The 22,476-nt window shown below is 39.1% G+C and overlaps 1 protein-coding gene across 1 annotated transcript in view; it reads right to left on the minus strand.

Moving 5' to 3' along the window:
* Positions 1 to 21,941, minus strand: part of CDC14A (cell division cycle 14A) — a 57,910-nt gene extending 35,969 nt beyond the window's left edge. The window contains 4 exon segments of the mRNA XM_069862203.1: positions 2,933 to 3,025; positions 10,785 to 10,860; positions 21,103 to 21,193; positions 21,839 to 21,941. Coding sequence (XP_069718304.1) covers positions 2,933 to 3,025; positions 10,785 to 10,860; positions 21,103 to 21,193; positions 21,839 to 21,941 — 363 coding nt within the window.
* Positions 21,942 to 22,476: the final 535 nt, after the last annotated feature.

The raw sequence follows: 22,476 nt of genomic DNA on the forward strand, positions 1-22,476 counted from the left end.
CAGGACAAATTAAAACAAGCCTTCTCAATTAACTTTCACATGTTGGTAGAGATCATAGCTCTATGATTTTCTGGTCTCAAAAGGTTTGTAGAATTGAAGAAAGACATAAAATCTAGAAGAGCTTAAATGAAAAAGTAAATACATTTCTGTCACGATTTGGATATTCAAGTTGTAACAGATCAAACTGCCAGTTACACAATTCTCTCACTGAAGAGTATGATTAGATTCCTTCATGTCAGGAACCACTCTGCCATGTAACTCAAGAGCGTACAACTACTGCATCTGACTGGACATAGCATTTACAGGTGAAACACTCCAAAAATGCTGATATTATTTATTGAGTATGAAATAAATATGTTTAGATTAAAGAAGTGAAGATTCTGCAGTTAAAAACCAAAAAGTAGAGTATTAAGTAGAACATAAAGAACTTGTTAGAATAAATACATATTCATTTAATTAATTTACTGGCATTAGTAACAATCATTATAGAAGAAGGTGAATTAACTGCCATAGCATTTTCACATTTAGGACTACACATCCATAGAAATAATTCTTGGATTACATATTATGTAACATTGGATAACTTTGTGTGAACTGTTCTCCAATGTTGTATGAAATTGAGATTAATTAGAAAGTGACTATAAGGTATTTTCAACATGAGAAGGACTACCTGTACTGGTAACGCTGTACTAGTAAGGAATTATTCTTAGTACACAATATCTTCAACAGTCAGAAAATATTTAAAACATCTAATACTCTGACAGGAGAGTAACAGTATCAAATATAGACGTAAATCACTTACATATGCTACCAATCAAGAGCTATAAGCAGCTTAAAACAAGCTAGACAAGGGTTAAAAGTGCATGCAGTTGGGGCACACTAATTTATGTTCCTGTACCTGTAAGCTACAGTCTCATTGTGTAATGTGCCACCTGATACCTATTATGGAGTACATACACAGTCACGCCATGGCACACGTACCATGAGCTCCCCTCTCTTGACTTTCTTTAGAGGGATTTCTGCTGGCCTCCCCCGCAGCGCATGCCCTTATCCCTAGCTTGAGCTGCTGAGCAGCTCCTTCAAATAAGGACTACCAAATATACCAGACTGTTCTCATGTTTAAGTCTTAAACACTGTAAATATGGCACAGTCTTACTTAGCTGATCAGTTCTCTGCTTGGAGTTGTGTCTTGCATCTTACAGCCCTTCTTTTCTTTCTGTTCCTACAAGAAGTTCTCCTCGTGGGCAGCAGCACTCTTTCCTTGGGTCTAGCTAATACTAGGCCTTTAAACCCCTTATCCACAGAGAACAGCAAACAGCTGAGATATAGTCGTATAACAAGAACGGAACAAGGGGAACAAAAAGATAATCTTGTCCCTTTCAAAACGCCAGTGGTCTCACCCTCTCCAAGGCTTCTAAGGTGTATCGAAAGGTGAAAGCAGGATCAGACAAGGGCAATCCGGTGAAGGCAATTAGATGCTGTAATCTATATATGTGCTAGATGAGTGTTCTCTAGCTATAGGCTTAATTAGACCAGCTTTAAAAGACGAAGTGGAGCTTTCTAAAGGCAGAGCTGAAGATACAATGAGGCAAACAGGAAAGAAAAAGCAATCAGAATGGAATGACTGAAGTTTCTATACAAACTATAGTGTGGAAAACACTACCAAAGATGCTACAATTCAGACAGATTTTGGATGTGAAGGGACAGTAAAGCTTATAAAGATATGCTATCAAATATGGAGGCTCCTTAAACAGAATACAAAACACAGAATTGGAAATTAATTCCAGCATTATTAAACACAGTCTTATACAGTGGGAAAAAAAATAAAACAAACTTAGAACATTCTAACTCATTTGTTCTTGCTACTCCTTTTGTGGAGTTGTTCCATTGAGTCTACTTCCAAGGGTTAAAAATCTAACTAAAAGATTTTTAAAATTTGAACTTATTCCCAAATTTTGTTTCCATCTTAAATTTAAAACAGATCTTCTTTCTCAAGAGCATTTACACACGATTCCCATACTTGTGGTAAAATGTTTTGCTTAAGTATAATAATCCACAAACCAATGTCTTTCAATATTATCATCTGCATTTATTGAGTTTTGCTTTCAGCATGACTTCAAGCCTGACAGAAAGACACCAGCTTTCACACGGTATAAAGCCTGACTTAACAGAGACTTCCAGAGCTCAGTTGACCATGAGGACATCAGCTCAGGACCAGTAGCTTCTTAGTTCCAATACTTTATCAGTGTAAAACATGCTGTTGCAAAGGTTCTGAGTTTTCTACATATGTGCTCCAATTCTCAACAGCAGAGCAGAAAGGTGAAACTGCAGTTTGAGCTACACTGCTATGAAGACACACAAGTGGCTGTGCAAGTGTCAGCTTGGGACTATCAAAACTTAGACAGCATAATTAATTAAGCTTGTGTAACTAAGCCCTGTGTATCTCATATTATCTACAATATCAGAAGGCTGAAATACCTCAATTTTTCCTGGGTAGGCTATGAGAATTAACTGAGAAAATAAATTAATTCAATAATCACTATAGCTCTGGTCCAGTAACTTTAAGAAAAGCTGTGAGAAAAAGCATTCTCCTCTCCAGGATGAATCTCACTACTGCCAGGAGCGGCAACTGATCCTAAGCCAAGGAGGTAAGGTTGTAGTTTATTTTTTTGACATTCAAGAAAACAGTATCGTATGAGAAAAATACACAATCCACAAAAGCCACTCCTGTGTAGTAAAGTAAATGGAGTGAAGTGCCAAAGACAAGGCTTCCCTGAAACTCACAGAGCAGAATTTTCAGATGTAGCTTAGAGAAGAATCAAATGGCAATTTGCCTACCTCCCTAAAGGGCCAACCCTTGAGATGCTATTTCACACATACGAGAAGTCTTTGAAGGACGGTTAGAAGTATCCATGTGATAAGTAATACTTACTGCATATGCACCTATTAAAAAGGCCGCATTTGCTCGTTTCCGCTGGTCAAAACTGGTATAGTACACTATCTTCTTTCTTGACAGGCTGAAATACTGTTGAAAAACCAAATCAGACAGTATAGTCACTAAGAAAGGTATACACTTTAAACATACATTTAAAAGTCACTTTTCCAGAACTGAAAAATAAGTCAGAAAGAATTCTTACAGAGAGATTCCTGCAATTAAAGGAGGAAAAACTACTGATACCATGAACAGTCCTCTTATATTACAGATAAGAGTGCAGTGAAACAGTCACAGCATCAGGGCAGATCTCTTAAGTTTCCTATGCAAAAATATCCTATAAAATATAGTGGAACCAAAATGTTTAAGATAAAATCCTCCATTTTCCCCCCGAGTTTAAATATCTGAACAACAGCTTATGAACACTGATTAAAGACATTGATGTTTTCAACTAAAACACCCTCCTATACGTTAAATTTCTTCAGCACATAATTCTGTGGAGCAGACAAGAAGAAAAACTGAACCAATAGCTCTTACAGGCATTTGAAAAGTCAAACACCATCCTTCCATCTCTACTGCCTAAAACCAGGGTGACAGACATCGGTAGAAAGCTTCAACGGCAATAACTTACTAAAAAAAACCAACAAACACTGCACAAGTGAAAAGCCTGAAAATAACGCCAGTCAGAGACAAAACTAGCAACACTTGCAATTCTTCTTTCTTTAGGAAGATAAGAAGCCTCTGTCAGAAATCTGTGGACAAAACTCCCATTGAAAAAGGCCAACAAGTACCAGAAAAGAACAATAATGACAGACTGCAGCAAAATATTTAAAGCCAGATATAAAATTGTCACCTAAAAATAGCAAGTTGGTCAGTTTATTGCATTATATTTTTGTAGCATCGTGAATTGCTACACTTCCACTATATTCTGCGACACGACCAGGCATGTTTATCCGGACAGATTTCTACAGTACTATGGTTTTGAGGAAGTCATCAACAGACATTCTGGATTCTCCTTCTAAATATTTGAAGTGTGCCTCTGAAGTTGTACATTTGATAAACTGCCATTACATGAGTGCTGCTGTTACCCAGCTTCAGCTTTTAAACTTCACTACAACCATTTTGATTCACTTTCTTTTCCTGCCCTTGGCACGGATGACACTTGCGGGCGGGAGATAAGGTAACTGCTGCAGAATTGTGACAGTGCCAAGTATGTTTCACTTCCAGGAATCTGTAAATGGCGACTCCCATCTTAAATGTTGTTGCAAATTTTACAAGTTACATCCATAGACTCCAGTTTTGTGAAAAAACAACTAGCTGACAAACTCGGGTGAAAACCTACGTATGTTAATCACAGCAAGCTTCTTACTCCACCCCCTGCAGAAATTGCACCCTTAATAGCAATTCTAACTGTACCTCCCAGTCTAGTACCCACGACTTCCATAGGTGGAAGGAGTGTGAGTTAATGCAACTGAGTATATCTAAATAGGCTGTAACTCCTGAGATGTCTGGTTGCTGTTGATTGGAAGAAGTTGTGCCTTGAGACCAGCTGCAACACCTCCCTTGGTGTATATGCAAACACACAAAGCATAAGTAGCTATTTAATTAGTAAAGCATTCAGTTACTACAATTTGACAAAATTAATCCCTGTACTTTAAGATCCCTCCTTTCTTCCCCCTCCTAAATTTTTTTAATTTTAGGGTTCTTGAACTGCAATTCCACCCATGATGCGTAGGTGGGATAAGATTACAGTAGTTATGCAACAGTGACAGAACTTCAGTTATAACTTGTTGATTACTACTTATTTAAAAGTAAAGTTCCTTGCAACAGTTTACTGTTTACCTAAAACACCATTTTAAACTGCAGAAATCACATTCTGCTACCTAGCCAAATGTAAGTTCTATGTAATGAGACCATATTTCTTGTTTTATTTTGCAGAACAGATTTTTTTTCATCAATACAGGTATTCCAATTTTGAGATGCTTTTGTACCTCAAGTAGCAAGAAAATGACAGCTCACTTAACAAGTTCACAGAACATTTAAATGAAAGTAATATATCATTTTCATTGCTTCATTTTGAAAGTGAAGCATTTAAAAAAAAAAAGGTTTAATGCTTAAGAACCGTATCGCTATATGAAATATTTAAATGTTTTTTGAATCCTGATTAAAGCTTTAACAGAAAATTGAAAACCAACATTAACAGACTAAGGATGTTACACCCTTAACATCAGGATTTTACTTTTCAGAAATGTATAAAACAAACCACTGTTCTTATTTGCACATGAGGTACAGAAAATCAAGTTTGACCATGTTTGGTGAACTGTCTCTGTTAACATTAACACACAAATTCTGAATTCAGTAAACTTTCAATATCAATACTAAGCTACAGGATCTATTAAAATATACTAACATCCTGACCATGTTTAATAACTCAAATCTATTCCTTTGGCAAGGTTAAACAATAACAAATGTTATGGACTGTTCTTTAAGGTGACTGTTTTCACAGCTCCAGAGCTCCCCCTGAAAGGATGAGGGCTTTAATTCCCTTAGATACTGCATCTCGGAAGAGTCAAAAATATTTTAACACACTATTTTTCAATACAGGTTGACTACAGAATAGATAGAGCTACAAATAAAATAGTTCCTAAAACAAAACTAATGCACCACTACAAAGCAATAAAGTCATTTTTGTTTACCGGTAAGAAAATTCAAACAGTTTCACACGTCACTAGAAGACACATGACAATATAAGAAGGCAGTATCTGTTAAGATATAGCTTAGAGAAATACACGTAAAGACAACCTTTTGAACCTAAAAGCGTGACAGGTTTTGTTTTAGGCAATAAAAGTAATTCATTTGGTGTATGAGAGGATTCTGGACCACAGTATTTTCACTGTAATATTACTTTTTCTTCAGTCACAGATCAGTTCTTGTTTCTTGGAGACCGTAACAGAGATTTACCTGCATAGAAGTTGGTGACAGGCTTAGAAGCTGTCATTGTGGACAATTTCTAGATTGATACGTCTTTAGAAACACCAGATTATTGACAGTATTTTATTTAATGAACATGGTTTAACAGACTTGCATTGTTCAAGCAAGAAATTACTGCAATGTGTTTAATAAGCTTAGATAATGCAAACTATTTATATACATACACATATATGTAACACATACATACAAACAGCAGTAAACACAAGGCTAGCAAGCTGTTTACAGAAAATTATATAGTAAAACATGTACACACACCCTGCCTCAAAAGCTAAGGAGATGCTTCCAAGTACTCTAGATCCATATGCATGGCCAGCAGCTTATTTATATTAAACAAAAGCAAACCAAATCCCTCTGTGATTCAGCTGCGATACAGTTAGCATAGAAGAAACGTTAACCCTACAGCTTACAAGCCTGCCAGAACCTTCCCTCTCCTGCCTTTGATCTTCCATACTTGCATCACTTATCTCAGCAACACTCCCTCTCTGATTATCTCTGCTTCTGAATGTATTGAGGTTGTGTAAGACTATACATACATAAAACACAGCAGGTTTTTTACACCCCTTTTTATGAAATCAGACTTAAACAGAAGAAAAAATAATTTTCATAAACAAATCACAGTTGCTTAGCCAAGAATTCTTTCCCTAGACAGAATTTAAAGAACAAGAAGGAAGATAGCATGGCCAAGCATTTTTTTGCATTGCTGTTGACTTGGCAAGTCAAGATCATCTCCATAGCAATCAGCAATCAAAACATTGCATACATAACAAGGTCAGAAGGTTTCCCTGTAAAGCATAACCAGGACTTTACCTCCAACTTCCTCAGCAAATGAACACCTGAATAAATTCTTCACAACAGAACTACTTAATGTTTTTAAAATCAGTCCGTCTAAAGTCACAATAGATTACTTTAAAATTAATTTGTGCCATATGCACGTTTCAAATTGGTACCCTTCTCCTTTTCAACCCGTCCCGTAAGAACAGAGAGGGGAAAGCAGGTAACTTCCTCCATGTCTAATTGCTCTCCTCAAACAGAAAGAGATATAGCTGAAAGACGTGGAGGGGAAGTTTATGGGATTTGTTTGATTAACGAGATATTATACTCTCATTCCTTCTTTTCTTATTCATAGAAGTTCTAAACTTCATAAAAGTTCAAGTCTTAAGCTCAGACGTTTTGTGATTTTTTTTTTTTTGTCCAAAACTTCTTTTAGGCTCTTTTTGCACTTCAAGTACATACCCAACCAGCTATGTAATAAGACATGCAGGAGTCATCTCGGCTTAAGCACTGGGGTTGCCTCAAGGTCCCAAAAGCCTTACTGTATGGCAGCAGCAACCATCCAGCAGCAAAGGCACAACTTCCAGGTAATTATAACCTCCAGTCTTTTACCTCCTTTGATCAGTCAATTCCTGCTGTGGGTCACAGGGCACAGTTACCCTCAATGAAAGGGTATGCAAGCAGCATGCTGGCCAACAGGACTCCTCCTCCACGTCATTAGCCCAATCTGAATGTCCCATCTCTAAAACACTGATCACTGCCATGATCATACCCTAGGAGAGAATAACCTTTATTACCTTTTTGTTTTTCCTGCTGCAGTTGCTCATTGCATTAGTGCTTTGCCAGTAGGTAAGTCAAAGGTCATGAACTTGTCCTACAGATATTAGATCATGCTTCAGGAATCCTTTCTGGGAAGCTTGTGAAGGATATGATAAGATGAAGGGTAGACACTGTGAATCCATAATTCTTGACTAGTACAGTTGAACAGCAGTGTTTTGTAGCTAGGCCTACAGTAAACATTGGATGCCTGCTTCAGCTGTGGGATTTGGTCTTACAATCCTACTTACACACTACAAATAGTATCTAAATTAGGACAGAGTCTCATATATGTTTTATCTATTAGAACAGCAAAGCTTACATAAGCGGGTACCATCCTGCCTCCGGGGTAGTGCCTATCAGCCAGGCTGGAATCTACTCCTGTGCAAGCTTCTATACCACTTGGGTACTCTCCCAAGCTTTAGCTGTTTCATTTCAGGTATTACTTTCAAGTGGCTGCACTATCAGGGTTACCTTTCTCTATTATGCACGAGTAGTTTAAACCAACCCATTTGGAATTGGCCTCTGGTAAGGTAGCAGCAACAAACAGCACCTCCTCCTAGCCAAGATGCAGCTGACCTGCATGAGCTTTCTGTCCTGCTCCCAACCACCCGCGCTCTTCACCTAGCACCATTTACTTTATTTCAAAAAATATAAATGTTGGCAAAATCAGCCCTGGAGATGTCAGTTAGTAATTTAGTTCCTATTTGGCTTCCTATTTTTTCCATTATAATATGCAATCTGTACATCATCATGACCACAAGCTGTTTATGACAAGCAGCTTGCCTCATTCAATGCAGTCAAGGAGGGTCTTGTAACAAGGGTGAAGATTGTAGAGACATTCCTGCTTAACACTGCATCATTAAAAAAAAAAAAACAAAATGAACCCCACACATCCAAGTTCCAAGGTATTTATTAGTTGTGTTCTTATTTTCTCAATGAAACTCTTGGCACCTAGTGTCCAGTTTGAAGGTGTTCAACTATAAAAGGTATGAAGGTACACTTTTAACAGTGATATGCCAGACTACTCAGGTCCCAAACTGATCACAGTTTCATCTCGAACCCGGAAAAAAACAGAACTAATCTCTTCAGTTCTCACAGATACAGCGGAAGTTAGAATAGTAGGTTTGTTCTTGGTTCTTCTCTGGAGTAACTGCTTCATAGAGCAACCATTCTCCAGTGTCAATAACAATTCAAATAAAAGGCCACAAAGAGTAGAACTGAGGCAAAAAAACCCAGATGCCTAGTGAGTGAGCAGCATGGTCATGTGTTTGAATGGGACAGTGGCACTGGAAAACAGAGTAATAAGACAATATATGTATAAGCTCTATTTTGTGTTAACACAGAAATGGCAAATACAACGTTCTCCCAATATGAACATAAGAATTCAAAATTTGGAATACTAGAGTTTAGGGGTTTTTATTTATAAGTAGCTTTCTGTATTAAGAAGCAAGGTAGATTTTCAATAGAAGCGCTTCTTTTACAAAAAGTTTATAGCCACTCTAACAAACTCCTCAATTTGTAGAACCTCCTCTTATGACTACCCGACTTTCAGTCAGCACACTCCTGAAGTGGCAGACAGTGCAAATCAAACTGCATAATGGTTTTGTTTCTACAGCAAAAATTAGTCCCAAAACATAATGTCATTTTTGATACGTGAATCCTCTTAACATTGGCCACTTATCACATCTGTTGTCCCATTTCCCTCTTCTGTCAGTAACTGGTCTAATATTTCTCATTGTAAAGATTTTAAATCTGTAATGTTTAGTGAAGAGTCTTTGTTACTTACGCACAAGTGACATTAGTACTTTGGAATTAAAATACGTTTCATTTCTTGCAGTTGATAAATTTTCTATAAATACTGCAAATCACTTTCACAGCCATTTTGGGACCAGGTTAAATCTTTAGCTACATGCTCAGTGCACTGGGTCTGGCTAGGATGAAGTTAATTTTCTCCATAGCAGCTTGGATAGAGCTGTATTTTAGGTTTGTGACCAAAACTGCTGCTGATAACACACCAAAATCTTAGCTACTGACAAGCAGTTCTTGTACAGCAGCAAAGCTGCCTGCTTCTTGCTCTGCCCCCATGGCAATTTGGCTGGTGTGGACACGATGCCAGGAGGGCACATTGGCCACAAAAGGAAACCCAAACTGACCAGAAGGCACAACTCCCACCATGTAACATCATGCTCAGCCACTGAGCTGAGGAGCAGTCTTTGTAAACCAGCAGTTGCTCGGAGACTGGACAGGCATTGGTCTGCTGGAAAGAGGTGGTGAGTGATTGCCCTTGCAGCACTAGTTTTGTTCCCCTCCCTCTCCACTTCCGATTCCTTGATTTAAACTGTCTTCATCTCAACACACAAGGTTTTGGTTTTGCTCTTCTGATGTTGAGCAGGAGTGAGTGAGAAGCTGCCAGATGTTTAATTTCTCACCAGAGGCAACTCACATCCCGCTTGTGGCTTTATGACAAGACACTGGTGTTAAAACACAACTCAGTCATGGTGATCTTCAGAATTAACTGCTGCACTTACAGATTCTAGATGACTTTATAAAAAAAAAAAAAAAATGGTCAGCACTTTGCAGTCAAAAGAAAAAGCTTCTGTGGTATCCAACGAAGAAACCAAAGCTTTCTAGCTTTAGCAACGCCCAATCAAAAACTGCCATGAATCAATCATTATATAAAAGCAACAAAATAAGAAAGCTTCTATAAAGTAACTGATAGGGAGCAACACTTCTATAAGACAGAAAAAGGAACCACTTTTACACATGTAAAAATCACACTCCCATAACATTTATTAGAGGCAACATTTTATTAAACTGAATGGGATTTAGTGGTTTTACCTTTACCACTGAGTGAGATTTATTTTAAATAGTGTGATTCCAGGGTCCACATTTTATTCTTGGTCATGATTATGTGGGTTTTGTTTGCTTGTTTTTTTAATATATGTTTTTTCAGTTACCCATACAAGCACACACGCCTACTTCATTAGCTGCAGACCCATGAAATATCCAGAGTTGTTGTTAGTACTGTCTTGAAACTGTAAGGTTATAAAAGGTGAACACATCCTTCAGTGCCTCATCTGGCAAGCAACAATGAGAGATTTTTTTTTTTCCATTCTTCAGAGGGAAAAGATTCCAAACCAAAGGATAACCTTAAAGCCTAGTAATAACCATCTAGATAAGCACCTAACCATGACTCCCAAACTAGGTAATACATTTTAGTTGAATTTCAAAATCCAGAAATATAGAAACATTGTTTTTAAACAAAGCTTACCTTCAATTTCTTATTTAGCTTACAGCAGTACCGGTATAACATTGCCAAATTTAAAGGTCCAAAATCTCCATAGAAACTGGGAGAAAAAGCACAAAAAACTGTGTTATTTATACAAAACAGCTAAGCAAATTTCAACATGCATTTTATTGATAGTTAAAGCTGCGGATCAGCATCTTTTGAGGGATAACAAGTAGCCAATACATACAGTGCAACAATAAGTCTTTCACTGATCGATTCGTTTAAAAGGATGATAGCAACAATTAATTTGAAAGCATCTCTGGAGTCAGTTTAGGATGCCCTTTCAATTACATATAGAGACTAACTACAGAATCTTGTTCATCCCATTACATCCAGTCTGGTTTCAGCCAAAACTACAAAGCGAAGAACTCCAAGACACGATCGAGTCCCCTTTAAGCCATGCTGGTGTCATCCTAGATAAAGGTTTTACAACTGCTCAAGGTGAAAATATATGAATAACCTAAACAGAATTTCTTCTTATGGGCAGAAAAATTTATTTACTAACATCCACATTTGATCTCCAGTACTTAAGCTTTTTGTTTTATCCCATCCTCCACTACTCCAGAGATTACATATTGCATATACACTTGACATATAATTACATTTCCCTTTATCTCCCAAATCCTCTTGTCTCTAGGCTGTCCTTCCAGTTTATTATTTATTTCATGCCTTCTTATTTTTCTTGTTTCTCTCTTCCAGATTCTTCCTAAACATTCATTTTACCTTTCTAAGTGAGCTCAAAATTTAAGTTGCAAGCTTTCTCCAACATTTTTCATTTCTGTGTGTACAAGTCTTATCCTGATGAGTTATGAAAAATTGTTTATGCATAAATTACAATGAGAATGAACTATAACTTAAACTGGTTTAGTCTTCTCTGCCTCAAGTCTTTTGGTAAGAGACAGGATATTGCCTCCTTACTGACTGCATCTTATTTGGGGAAAGACAGAAGTATAAGGTAACCACATCCTATGATCGGGGTGAGAATAGGTGGTAGAATCTTTCAAGTGTTCTTCTCCATGGCAGAAGGTTCATTTTTCAGGGGGAAAAAAAAAACCCAAAACATTCTAGTTAAAGATAAGAAGAAAACTTTAACTTTGAGGGCAGACATTGAGAAGAGGTTGCTCAGAGAAGCAGTGGAGTCACAACTCAATTGTGCAATGCTCCAAGCAACCTGCTCTTTTGGACCTTGCTTTCAGCCCAGGGGCTGAATCAGACATCTCCATTGATGTCTTCCAGCTTCAGCCATTCTGCTATTTTAAGTGGACTCAACAATGAAGAAGGAGTGCTCTATGCTTTTTGGTGCTTGTAACTTCATTAATAAATAAAGCCTCTCAAAAAAGCAGAGTCCAGCTCAAAAAGAGACATTTTTATTAGCCTGACCACTCTCTAGGACAAGTAGCCTGCCTGCTACATCAATGCTATTTCAGTTTCATCTACTTAAAACTCTTATGTTATGTGATGTTGTAAATATTCAATTCAACCCTTTAGCACAAATTATTATGACATAATGCTTAATTACAAAAGCTTGTTAGCCAAGTCAAAGACTAAGCTGTCCAACTCCTAGGACTGTGTAGGTTGCACAGAAGTTAACTTACTGAAAGGAAAACTGCAGCGGCAGTAAAGCACAGGTTTAACATTAGGATTCCTCATCTTTTCTTAGATAAGTCTGTCAGATATGCTCAACTGTTAGTTATTTTATTAAACAAAACCCTCCATATAGTTTTTAGAGAGGAAATAAAACCCAATTGTTTTAAAAAGGACAAGTTACGACAAGATGTTAGAACTGGAGGTCTAACAACTACACTGAATGCTGTTTTTAAAAAAGCTACATAGAAGGCTTACTAACATCTCTTCCCAGTCTGTTGTACAAGTACCTTCTCTAAATAAAATAAAAACTAAAAAAAACCCAAACAAAAAACCCAAACAACTCCATCTTGTTCTGTTAACCTTAAAATGTTATACTCTACCATATTTAAGTGAAGGAACACTCAAAAGACATTTTGTGAAAAATACTTTTGAAAGTATTGTGAGAAAGCGTGGAATATGATAGTTTACTATTTTTTAGTGTTTAAGACTCTGCTACTACCCACTGTTTGTCTATGCTGCAGAAACAAGATACTTCTAAGAATCTCAAACAATCAAAGGAAAAGAACACTGTTCTGGTTTGGGGGTTTTTTTTGTAACAGTTGCACCAGCATTATGACCCATACACCAAACCCTGGCAAACTCCCAAGATATGTAAGTAGCTCCATGTATACACTGTAAACCAGCCACCGGCCTCCTTGATAAAACATTATGGTACATAGGTAAGGGAGAAAGGTTGTTACAGGCATAATTTTAACTGTCTCCACTTAAAATTCCTCATTTAACATAAGTTCTAATGTCTTTCTTTAATGGGGCTAAGTGAAACAAGTGCTTTACTAACCTCCAAAGCAGAGAGTTCTCCAAAAGCTAACACAAGGCTCTGCACTGAAGTCAATCAACTCTGATCTATAGAATCTTTTCATGATTTATATCCTTAGAAGTAAATGCAGTTTCTTACATGTTTAAACAGAAGTGTTTAATCTTAAGCAACCTCATAACTTTCAGTATAACAGGCCAGTTTTGTGCTTGAATTCCAGACACTTGATCCTGACTCACTCAGAGGATTTTATTCTTAAGAACAGAATTTGACATAGAGTTAAACATAAATGAATATGGGAAATGGAGGCTACAGGGAATGTGGAAGAAATGACACACCAAGTCATCATGTGAATAAAGATCTTTATCTGGCAAGAGTTAAGTTAAAAAACATAAGAAAATTTTATTATGATAGTCACCGACAACAATCTACCCCACGTTATTTTACTTCCAGCTCTTTTACATGTAATAGACTTACTTTGTACCTAGATAGTTGAATAAGCATTTATAGTCAATAAGAAATCAGGATGCCTCTGAAGCTTAAGTCAGCTAAGAGAGACAGTCATTTACAATGCAGGTGGGAACCAGATACGAGGAACAGAAGGCAAGTATGGTATTCATCTACATTTAATTATATTTTGTTTTAATCAAGTACTTAGATGAGAGCTTAAATTATTCTTCCCCCTCATCCCATGGAAATTTGCTATCCTTACGCTTCTCAAACTAAGAAGCAGCAAAACCCCATAATATACTAGATGAATATTTAAATACTCTAATTCAGAAGTACTATCATAATGTCACCTGAAAGCAGTAGCATAGGTTTCTTGTATCTGTATTCTCCTTGGAACAGACTCCTAGAACTGTTCCTTCCTGTCAGTTCTCACAGCATAACATCGGAGGTATCTGCTGGATTAGCAATGGTTACCCACCTAGAAAGGGCAACCCAAAATTCGCTCGCTGGTCTACTGTCCTGTCAGAAGTTAGCGTACATTCTCCCAGGGAACTGAATGGTGGAAGAAATGTACTCGACAAGTCTATAAGACAGCAAATCAAGTTGTTCGACTGAGGTTCCATGGGAAGCCACATTAAGCTGCCATGAGTCAGCTGAAGCCTTGGGCACCTCTTTGGAATGCTGAAGTCACTTTTTACTAAGCATCTGAACACCACTGACATTAGTACAGCATTAGAATCATAAACAGCTCTCATATCTTGAACTATTGGATGGGGTCTGGTTATGATCAGTGAAGGAATAATATAGCCTGGCAGACTTCAAAAAAAATTGACAACCTCTACCAGCAACATCACAGTCAACCTACCTATGGCCAAGCTAACAAGCTATCTTTCAAAGATAAAATATTCTACTTATACTTTTTCCCCATAAATGAATACACCAGAACAGTAGTTTCCTACTGCCGTTCACTGACAAGCTTTGTGATACAGCAACAGAAGTACAGATGAAAGGGCAGGAGATTCCTATCTAAAAAGCTATTTCAAGATTCTCTTCTTCATGACAGATCACTAAGTTCAGTGTTATTGCTACAGTGTTATTAAACATCAGGGTGTGCATGTGTCCTTAACTGTGGGCATTTCCAGTAATTCCAATATGGTCCAAAGCCTGATCACTCTATGGGAGGGGATAGGACAGATTCAGCAAATCAATTTTAACAATGCAATAAAGCTCAGAGGGGATGATATTACTTGCATGGCAGCTTATTCAGTTACTGGTTTAGTAACTTGAAAACAGGAATATGGTCTGGCAATTGCAATCATTTCCTGGAGGATGTGGACCAGAAATGAAGTTAACTTTCTCCTCTAGGCAGGAAGCTTTTCTTGGAGACAAGCAACCATATAAAGTCCTCTTTCTGTCAAAACAGGAGCACCTCAAGCTTGAAATTACTCAAAAAATAAATTTATCCACAAAAACTTCAGAAACTAGCAGAAATACAGCTTCCCAAACACAAAATTATACTAGTTTTTCAGCATTTTACAAAGATTGAGCTTACTATTAAAATTAACCTACGAGGCTGAATTAGAATGAGAAGAAAAACATTCTCCACTTGCTTTTCTCTCCCCCTTTCCTGGGCTGGATTACCAGAACATTCAGGTTGCTGCACTGTAAGGCCCTTGCTGCATGTGCTGCCATTTTTAGTCATAGCTGGTTTTCATACTGCTTAAGCGACCAACTGGCTATTACAGATAAATGCTTCAAATGGTAATGCAAACATATCTTCCATGCAAGAAATTTTCATGATGAAAGCCAAGAGGATCAATCCACACATTCGTGACAACTGAACTGCTGGTCAGGAAATCTTCCCTACTCACTCTTTCTCCAGCTCTTGTTTTCTAGGATGCGTTCCTTCTCCCTGCTTCTTGAGCACACAGACAAAGGTGGGATGCTCAATGGCACTGTCTCCCTGTTCTAGCCCCACCAGTTCCACTAACACATGGATTACTAGGAGCTTTCTTATCTTGGCTGAGACACAATCCCCTAATAACACTACTTAGGGACTGCATGCTTCTGCATGGACAAAGGATGATACAGCAAATATAACCCTAGAAATGACATATCACCTCACTGCTTACATCTGGAAGTAGGAATAATGCAGAGGCTCTGGAATACAGCAAACGCCAAGTGCTCACCCCATTTCTCCTTGAATGCTCAAAATCCTCCTCAAGATCCTCGTTCTTCCAAATCAAAAAAGAGCTCACAGATCCAAATCACAATTAAATAGCTATTCCAGGTATTTGAATTTTTGATACAATACTCCTTGATATCAAGAACAAAGCATCAGTGAAGAGGTTCTCCCATAAAGTTTCCCTATAGGAACTTATCTTCAGGTCATGTTAAAAATCTACTCTCTACAGGGGAAAAAACCCTAAAAAAAAAACCAACAAAAAACCCCAAGAAAACAAAACCCACAAACAAAAAAACCCCAATCAGTCATCTTAACAGAGGCCAAGTTTCTTATAAGGGGTTTCCTATATCAAGTTATACTCCTGTCCCATATAAAACTGGAGCCTGGAAAACAGATTTGATTTATCCTGGTACTCATACTCATTTACTGCACTCAAACCCAATACTTTTTGCAATTGCTTTTATACCTTTTCTATAAGAAGAAGTGAAGACAGATATGGTAACGTAACGTGTGGGTATAAAATTTATTAAACTGTTGGACTGCAAAGAACACCACAGGTGTCAAGGGATGGCACTTTACAAGTTTCAAATATAAAATTACATGAGTAAATCACATCCAAAGAAAAAGCTGATACTCGGTTCTTACACCTTCCGATTTTCTTGTTTACAGTAAATTTGAAATACCTTATTTTAGTATGGAAAACAAAATAAAGCTTACATACTAATCCTTATAGATGAATGTTAAGAATAGACACAAAAAAGCTGGTATCAGTATATGAAGTTTTTCTGTGCTGTATTTACATTCACACTGATAGAAGTTAGAAGTTTAGAAGTTGGGAAATTTCCAAATTTTTTTCTAGTTCAGCTTACAAAGTTATCTTGGTCACCCAATGGTCAAGTTCAAGTCTCCGAAAGCTACTGATATGAACAAGGAACTCGCTGTTCTGTGTGAGGCGACAGCTCTCTTTGTTGTAACAAGGCTAAATAAGTTTTTTTTCCTTTCAAAAGATATAAGCCACAGAGCGATGGAGAAGTTTAGGTCTCCTATTCAACTACTGTTACCGGATAACCACAGAAAACCAACATTTAACCAAACTAAAAATAAATGAGTTAACCCTTACTCTTCTCACAGGAAAGAGAAACTGCTCCTTCGCATATACACATGCGGTGAAGAAAATGCATCCTACAAGTCAAAGGCCAAACAGTATTCATTTAATATTGTTGAAACTAAGCATCTGAGAGTCACTCTACTCCTTCTTGAACTCAAAGTAGCAGCTAACATTCAGACTGCTGTGAAATGGACAAGTAACATACCATGGCTTGAAAGAAAGACTCAGTATAAAACACAGGACAGAGAGAACATCACATCAATTACTTTTACAGCTGTTCACAAGATGTCAGAGGTTAGCTCTGCAAAAGCTGTTTTTACAAGAGACCAGAAGTCAGTACAAATTACTGAATAAAAATATTGATTTGTGAAAGCTGCTGTTACAATTTATTGGTATTATCTAAATTTTAATTTTGAGAAAACTACTCAACAATAAAAAGGACAAAAGTTGCTTTGAGAAAAATGTGAAAGCCAAGTTAACCAGTCAAGTGTAGTATTCTCAGCCCAGATCTGTTTACTGAAAGGTGAAACATGAAAGACACTATTCTTAGAGAATAAAAGCTTCTTACTAGCGCCTAACTCATTAATTGAGGTCTTGTCAACGCAAGGCTTGTCTATTTGCCAAATGACAGTCTTCATCAAGCTGGATTATTTCTCATTAACTCCATTTTCCTGCAGAAACAGTTACCTGCACAACAATACCTTGAAAGATTGAAATACCTTATAAACAGCATTGCAGACTTTCTCAGTAGGGACCTCAGAGTTTCAGAGATTGATAAAATCTTACAGAAACACATCAAAAAAGAATTTAGAGTTGGATAAATTCATTCAGGTTTCTTATTCTCTCAGCTGAGGTATTGCATACTGTTTCCCAAGCATAATAAGCTCAAGGTTAAATTGCAGCACATTTAACTAAATTAGTGACAGTTCTAGTAGCAAGTCCCTCGTCAGCTTGCATTTAAGACATTCTTAAAAGCATTTAAGCCTACCTTTGTTATTTTTAAACACGTGAATGTTTAAAGTAAGTGAAGACAGTGTTATGAATTCATTAGAATAGTTGACAACTTCAAGTGAAAACTGAGAGCTAAAGCACTCCAGATTACATAACTGCACTGTGTACAACTCAGCGATAAACCACATGACAGATTGCAAAAGCAAGTCAGCGTTTACCAGATCAAAACTTCCAAACCCATTAGATCAAGCACTACAGCCATTTTTTTTTAATCAGTGGGGTACACCACTATTACTTCCTTATGTCTCTTCAAGAGTGGGGAAAAAGGAAAGCGAGGTAGTAAGATTAAGTACTATGTGACCCAATAACATGCTGCTCTCTGTAATCAGACAGCCCCAAGTCTACATATCCATGAGGTTTTCAGATCAAATATCGCTTCAGTGAAAGCAAATTGACACCTTAAAGTCAGCTGAATATATTTCTGTCACACTTCATACTTAAGAGTAATCACTGAAGTTAACAGATTAACTGTCCACAGAAAAGCAGTTTACTTCCATGCACAATGAAGCATTTTGTCTTGTCATTAGAATGATGCCCCTAAACAAACTTAAGTCAATAAACAGTTGTACTAACAAAATTACTTATGTATCCCACAGGTGTTGAGGATTTTGTGCTTGAGTAAACATCTCCTACCCTCCTCCTTGTAACGATCTGAAGAACTCATTTGGTTAAACAGCAGAAGTGGACATGAAATTCTGATCAGCGTGAACAGCACAGGCAGGCAATTTTCCGTTCAGACCCTAGAAACCATTGTTCTGAGATACAGCACTTCAAAACTCACTTGCAAATGTTTACTTTGCTATCATGTGACAAATATTTCTAATCACTTCCTCAGCAAGGCCCTGCATTTTTGAGAAAACAAACAGGAAATCCAATTTGGTGTATTACACTCTGCTACTTAAAGACAACCCCTGAGGTCAGGCCCCTCACTTTGCTGTGTAGCCTGAGAAACAGACTGACATCAGGTTCACTGATAAACATAAGGAAAAGGGAAGCTGTAGTAAAATCAGCATCCCCTCAATAAGCAAGAGATTTGCTTCCTATGCCTCATTTTGCCTCTAGCTTTCCAACTTTCAGAACAGCATTGAAAAAAAAGGGTAGCCCTGACACCTGCTTTTACTTCCCCGAGACAATGAGAGGGAAAAGCAAGGTAAAAAACAAATAAAATGAGGCACACTTTTACTACCAAATGTTACATACACTGATAGCAATGGGTGCTGCAATACAAATATCAAAGGAAAGTTATGTAAAAGAATCGAGTTATTACACAATATTCATTCATTACCACCTGGTAACTGTCACTTAAAATATTAAAATATAACATGAAGTAGAAATTAAGAGCACAAAAGGGAGAATACTATTATGGTATCTAACATAGGATGGCACCCTTTAAAAAAAAGTCCAAATAGATTACAAACTATCAATTCAGAAAATACATCACAAGTTACATCTCCAAAATATTTAGATGTGCCCTAGAACATAAAGGAAACTTTGCTTCCTTCCATTATCTCATAATAATACACGGTATCAAGTTACACACTGGTATGTGGTTAACAGGTAATTAGGTTAAAGACTATACCTACTTAATTTCCTTTATACACGTTAAAGAATATTGCTTTTTATTTTTCCCCCCAACTTTCTCAGTACTTTTAAAAAAAAAAACCAAAAAAACCCCCAAAAACTATGATACTGACCTCACACAAGATATCCCAGTTACAGCCCTTGCTTAGTACAACCAGCTGCAACTAACAAACAGAGGACAGAACCACTCCTCCTTCCCCATTCCCAAAATTAAATATCACATAAGATTCCTTCACCCTTCCTAGAAGCACATTAAGAATTAGAAACAAAATACCCCAGGTCAAGCATAACAAAAGCCTTAGAAGAGACACAACATCAAATTTAATTTTCATTTCATTAAAGAAAGTGAACAATATTCATATAACACAAATTGCTCAGGACCTTTCCCAGTTGAAGGCTGCTTTTAATACCAGGTCAATCTTGCCTCAGGGTATTCCTGACATCCCTTCCAACCTAAATTAGTTAATGATCATTACAGAACCTACTCCTAACCCAATGAGTTAATTACACAAGTCAACTTTCAGGATGAATCATTGAGAAATCCATTAGAAGACACACAGCTGAAGATAATTAACACTCTAAAACACGTGCAGAAACCCTTAAAACTGTAAGCTGTGCATAAGTAAGATGGAAACCAAAGAAGAACGGTTTACAACTTCACAGAAGCAGCACTGAAGTTACTAGACAAGGAAAGGAAGAAACTTTGATGCTCACAAGTTCAACTCATACGGAAAGAAAGTTACATGTAAAATAAAACCATGGGGTTTTTTTTGTTTGACTTGAGCTGCAGCAAGTGCCTTGTCACGTGGCTAGATAAGTCATCACACGTGAAACAGTTGATCTGGGAACACAGTGCGGAGCAACTACTTTTTAAACAGAGCACACAGCAATTACTTTATTTACGTAGCGTATTTTATGTCCTTTAATAGTATTTAAAACTATAATCAAGTTTACCGTTGACATTCTATGTGCTGCCAGTGTCTTCCAAACACATGAAGATTTTACTGCACAGAAAACACTTCTGCTGCTGTTCCACAGCCACAAAAGCCAACAGGAAGTGCTATCGCAAAATCTTCAGCAGCCTTATAAAAAAAGTTGCAGATGTTTTTCAAAGGCACATTTAAGCTTTGTAAGGAGTCATAAGAACGCAAAAGATGATCACTTCACACCCTCTATACACGGAAGTGAACATAAAACAAAACTACTGTTTCATCTCCTCATATCAAACATCAGCCTTCTCTTTAAGACACCATGTCATATGATGTAATTAGCCTGAAGAGATCTTCTCCAGCTTATAAACAAATTTTACAATGCTCAGATATCATTCCTGCGGCTCGACCACAATTTAAGCCATTTAACTGGTCTCATAGCTGGTTTCGAGTTTCTTTAAAACATCAATCTTAGGAAGCTAGTTTCAGCTGACGTAGAAATATATTCAGGCTAATTTACACTCCTGCTTTGTGCAAGAGGCTAAACGGGGCAGAAATACCCTCTACAGCGATAAAGCGTGGTGCAAAGAACCCCGGGTGATCCCTTTGAGCCCGCACTCGATCGCGACACTTACTTTTCATAGACCAGCTCCTCATCGGTGCAGAAGTAGTGGGTGTTGACGGTGCTTTTCGGCTTGTTTCGTATAGTGGCGAAGTACAAGCGGTCTGAAAGAGAGCGGAGGGCGAGGCGTGGGGCGGGCAGCGCCCAGGGACCCCCGGGCACCCTAAGAGCGGCCAATGAACCCTCCGAGGCTCGTCTGGGAGCTCTGGAAAGCGAGCGCCCTGTATGGGGCCTGGGCAGAGGGAGCCAGGCAAGAGCCGGGACGGGATGTATTTACGTCCCAGTTACTGCACATGGATACATCCCCCAGAAATCTTACGCGAATCAGAGAACGGCTAGGCTGGAAAAGACCTCTTAGATCATAGAATAGTTCGGGTCGGAAAGGACCTTAAAGACCCCCTAGTCCCGCCCTCCCTGCCAGGGGCAGATCACCGAGCCCAACCATTCCCATACGCGATTACTTTCCAAGAACCAATTTTAACGTCCTTATGAATTCCACAACACTCAAAACTCTTGCTAATTTGGACCCAGCTCTGCCTGATCTCGCATTGGAGATGGGGAGAGGCTGCAAACAGGGGATCGCAGACGCCACAGCGAACACAAGCTCCAAAGAACGAGCAGCGCCTGGCAAAACACCGCCGGGAAAACGCGCAGCCGGAGGAAATAGTTAGTTAGGAGAAACTCCGCTCTAGTTTATCTCCAGCAGCCCCGCTCCCGTTCCCGCGGGCTCACCCCCCGCTCTCGCTCACCTTTGCCGATCTCGGCCGCTCCCCCCAGCGCGGGGGGGGCGGCCGCGGGCTCCATGCGGAGCAGCGCGCGGAGCAGCGAGGCGCGGGCCGGCTCCGCGCTCATGGCCCCGCGCGGCGCCCTCAGCCCGCCCCGCCGGGGCCGCCCCCGCGCCCCCCGCCCCGCGCCGTCTCCAGGCGACCGCCGCGCGCCCAGCCTTTGTTGCGGCCCAGGCGGGGCGGTCACCGCCCCCCCGCACCCCGCCCCGGCCGCTTCCTCCGCTCCCACCGCCCCGGGGCAGGACGGAGCCGAGCCCGCCCCAGGCGACGCTTAGCACCGCCCGCCTAGGGCGCTGCCCCGCCCCGACATTTAATCCGAGCGGCAACCGAGCCGCCAATCGGGAGCTGCCGCCCCTCGCCGCGGCCGGGCAGCGCGGGGGGGGCTCCGGCAGAGAGGGGTCCCTGCTGCCGCCTCGGGGTCCCCAGCTGGCACCTCGGTGTCACCTCCTGGCGCCTCTGTGTGCCCTCATGGCACCTCAATGTCCCCCGATGGCGCCTTGGTGTCCCCTCCTGACGCCTCTGTGTGCCCTCCCTGGTACCTCGGTGGCCCCTCCTGGCACCTCGGTGTCCTCCACTGGTGCCTCGGTGTCCCCTCCTAGCAC

Source organism: Phaenicophaeus curvirostris, chromosome 8, assembly GCF_032191515.1.
Source record: "Phaenicophaeus curvirostris isolate KB17595 chromosome 8, BPBGC_Pcur_1.0, whole genome shotgun sequence".
NCBI classification, from domain to species: Eukaryota; Metazoa; Chordata; class Aves; order Cuculiformes; family Cuculidae; genus Phaenicophaeus; species Phaenicophaeus curvirostris.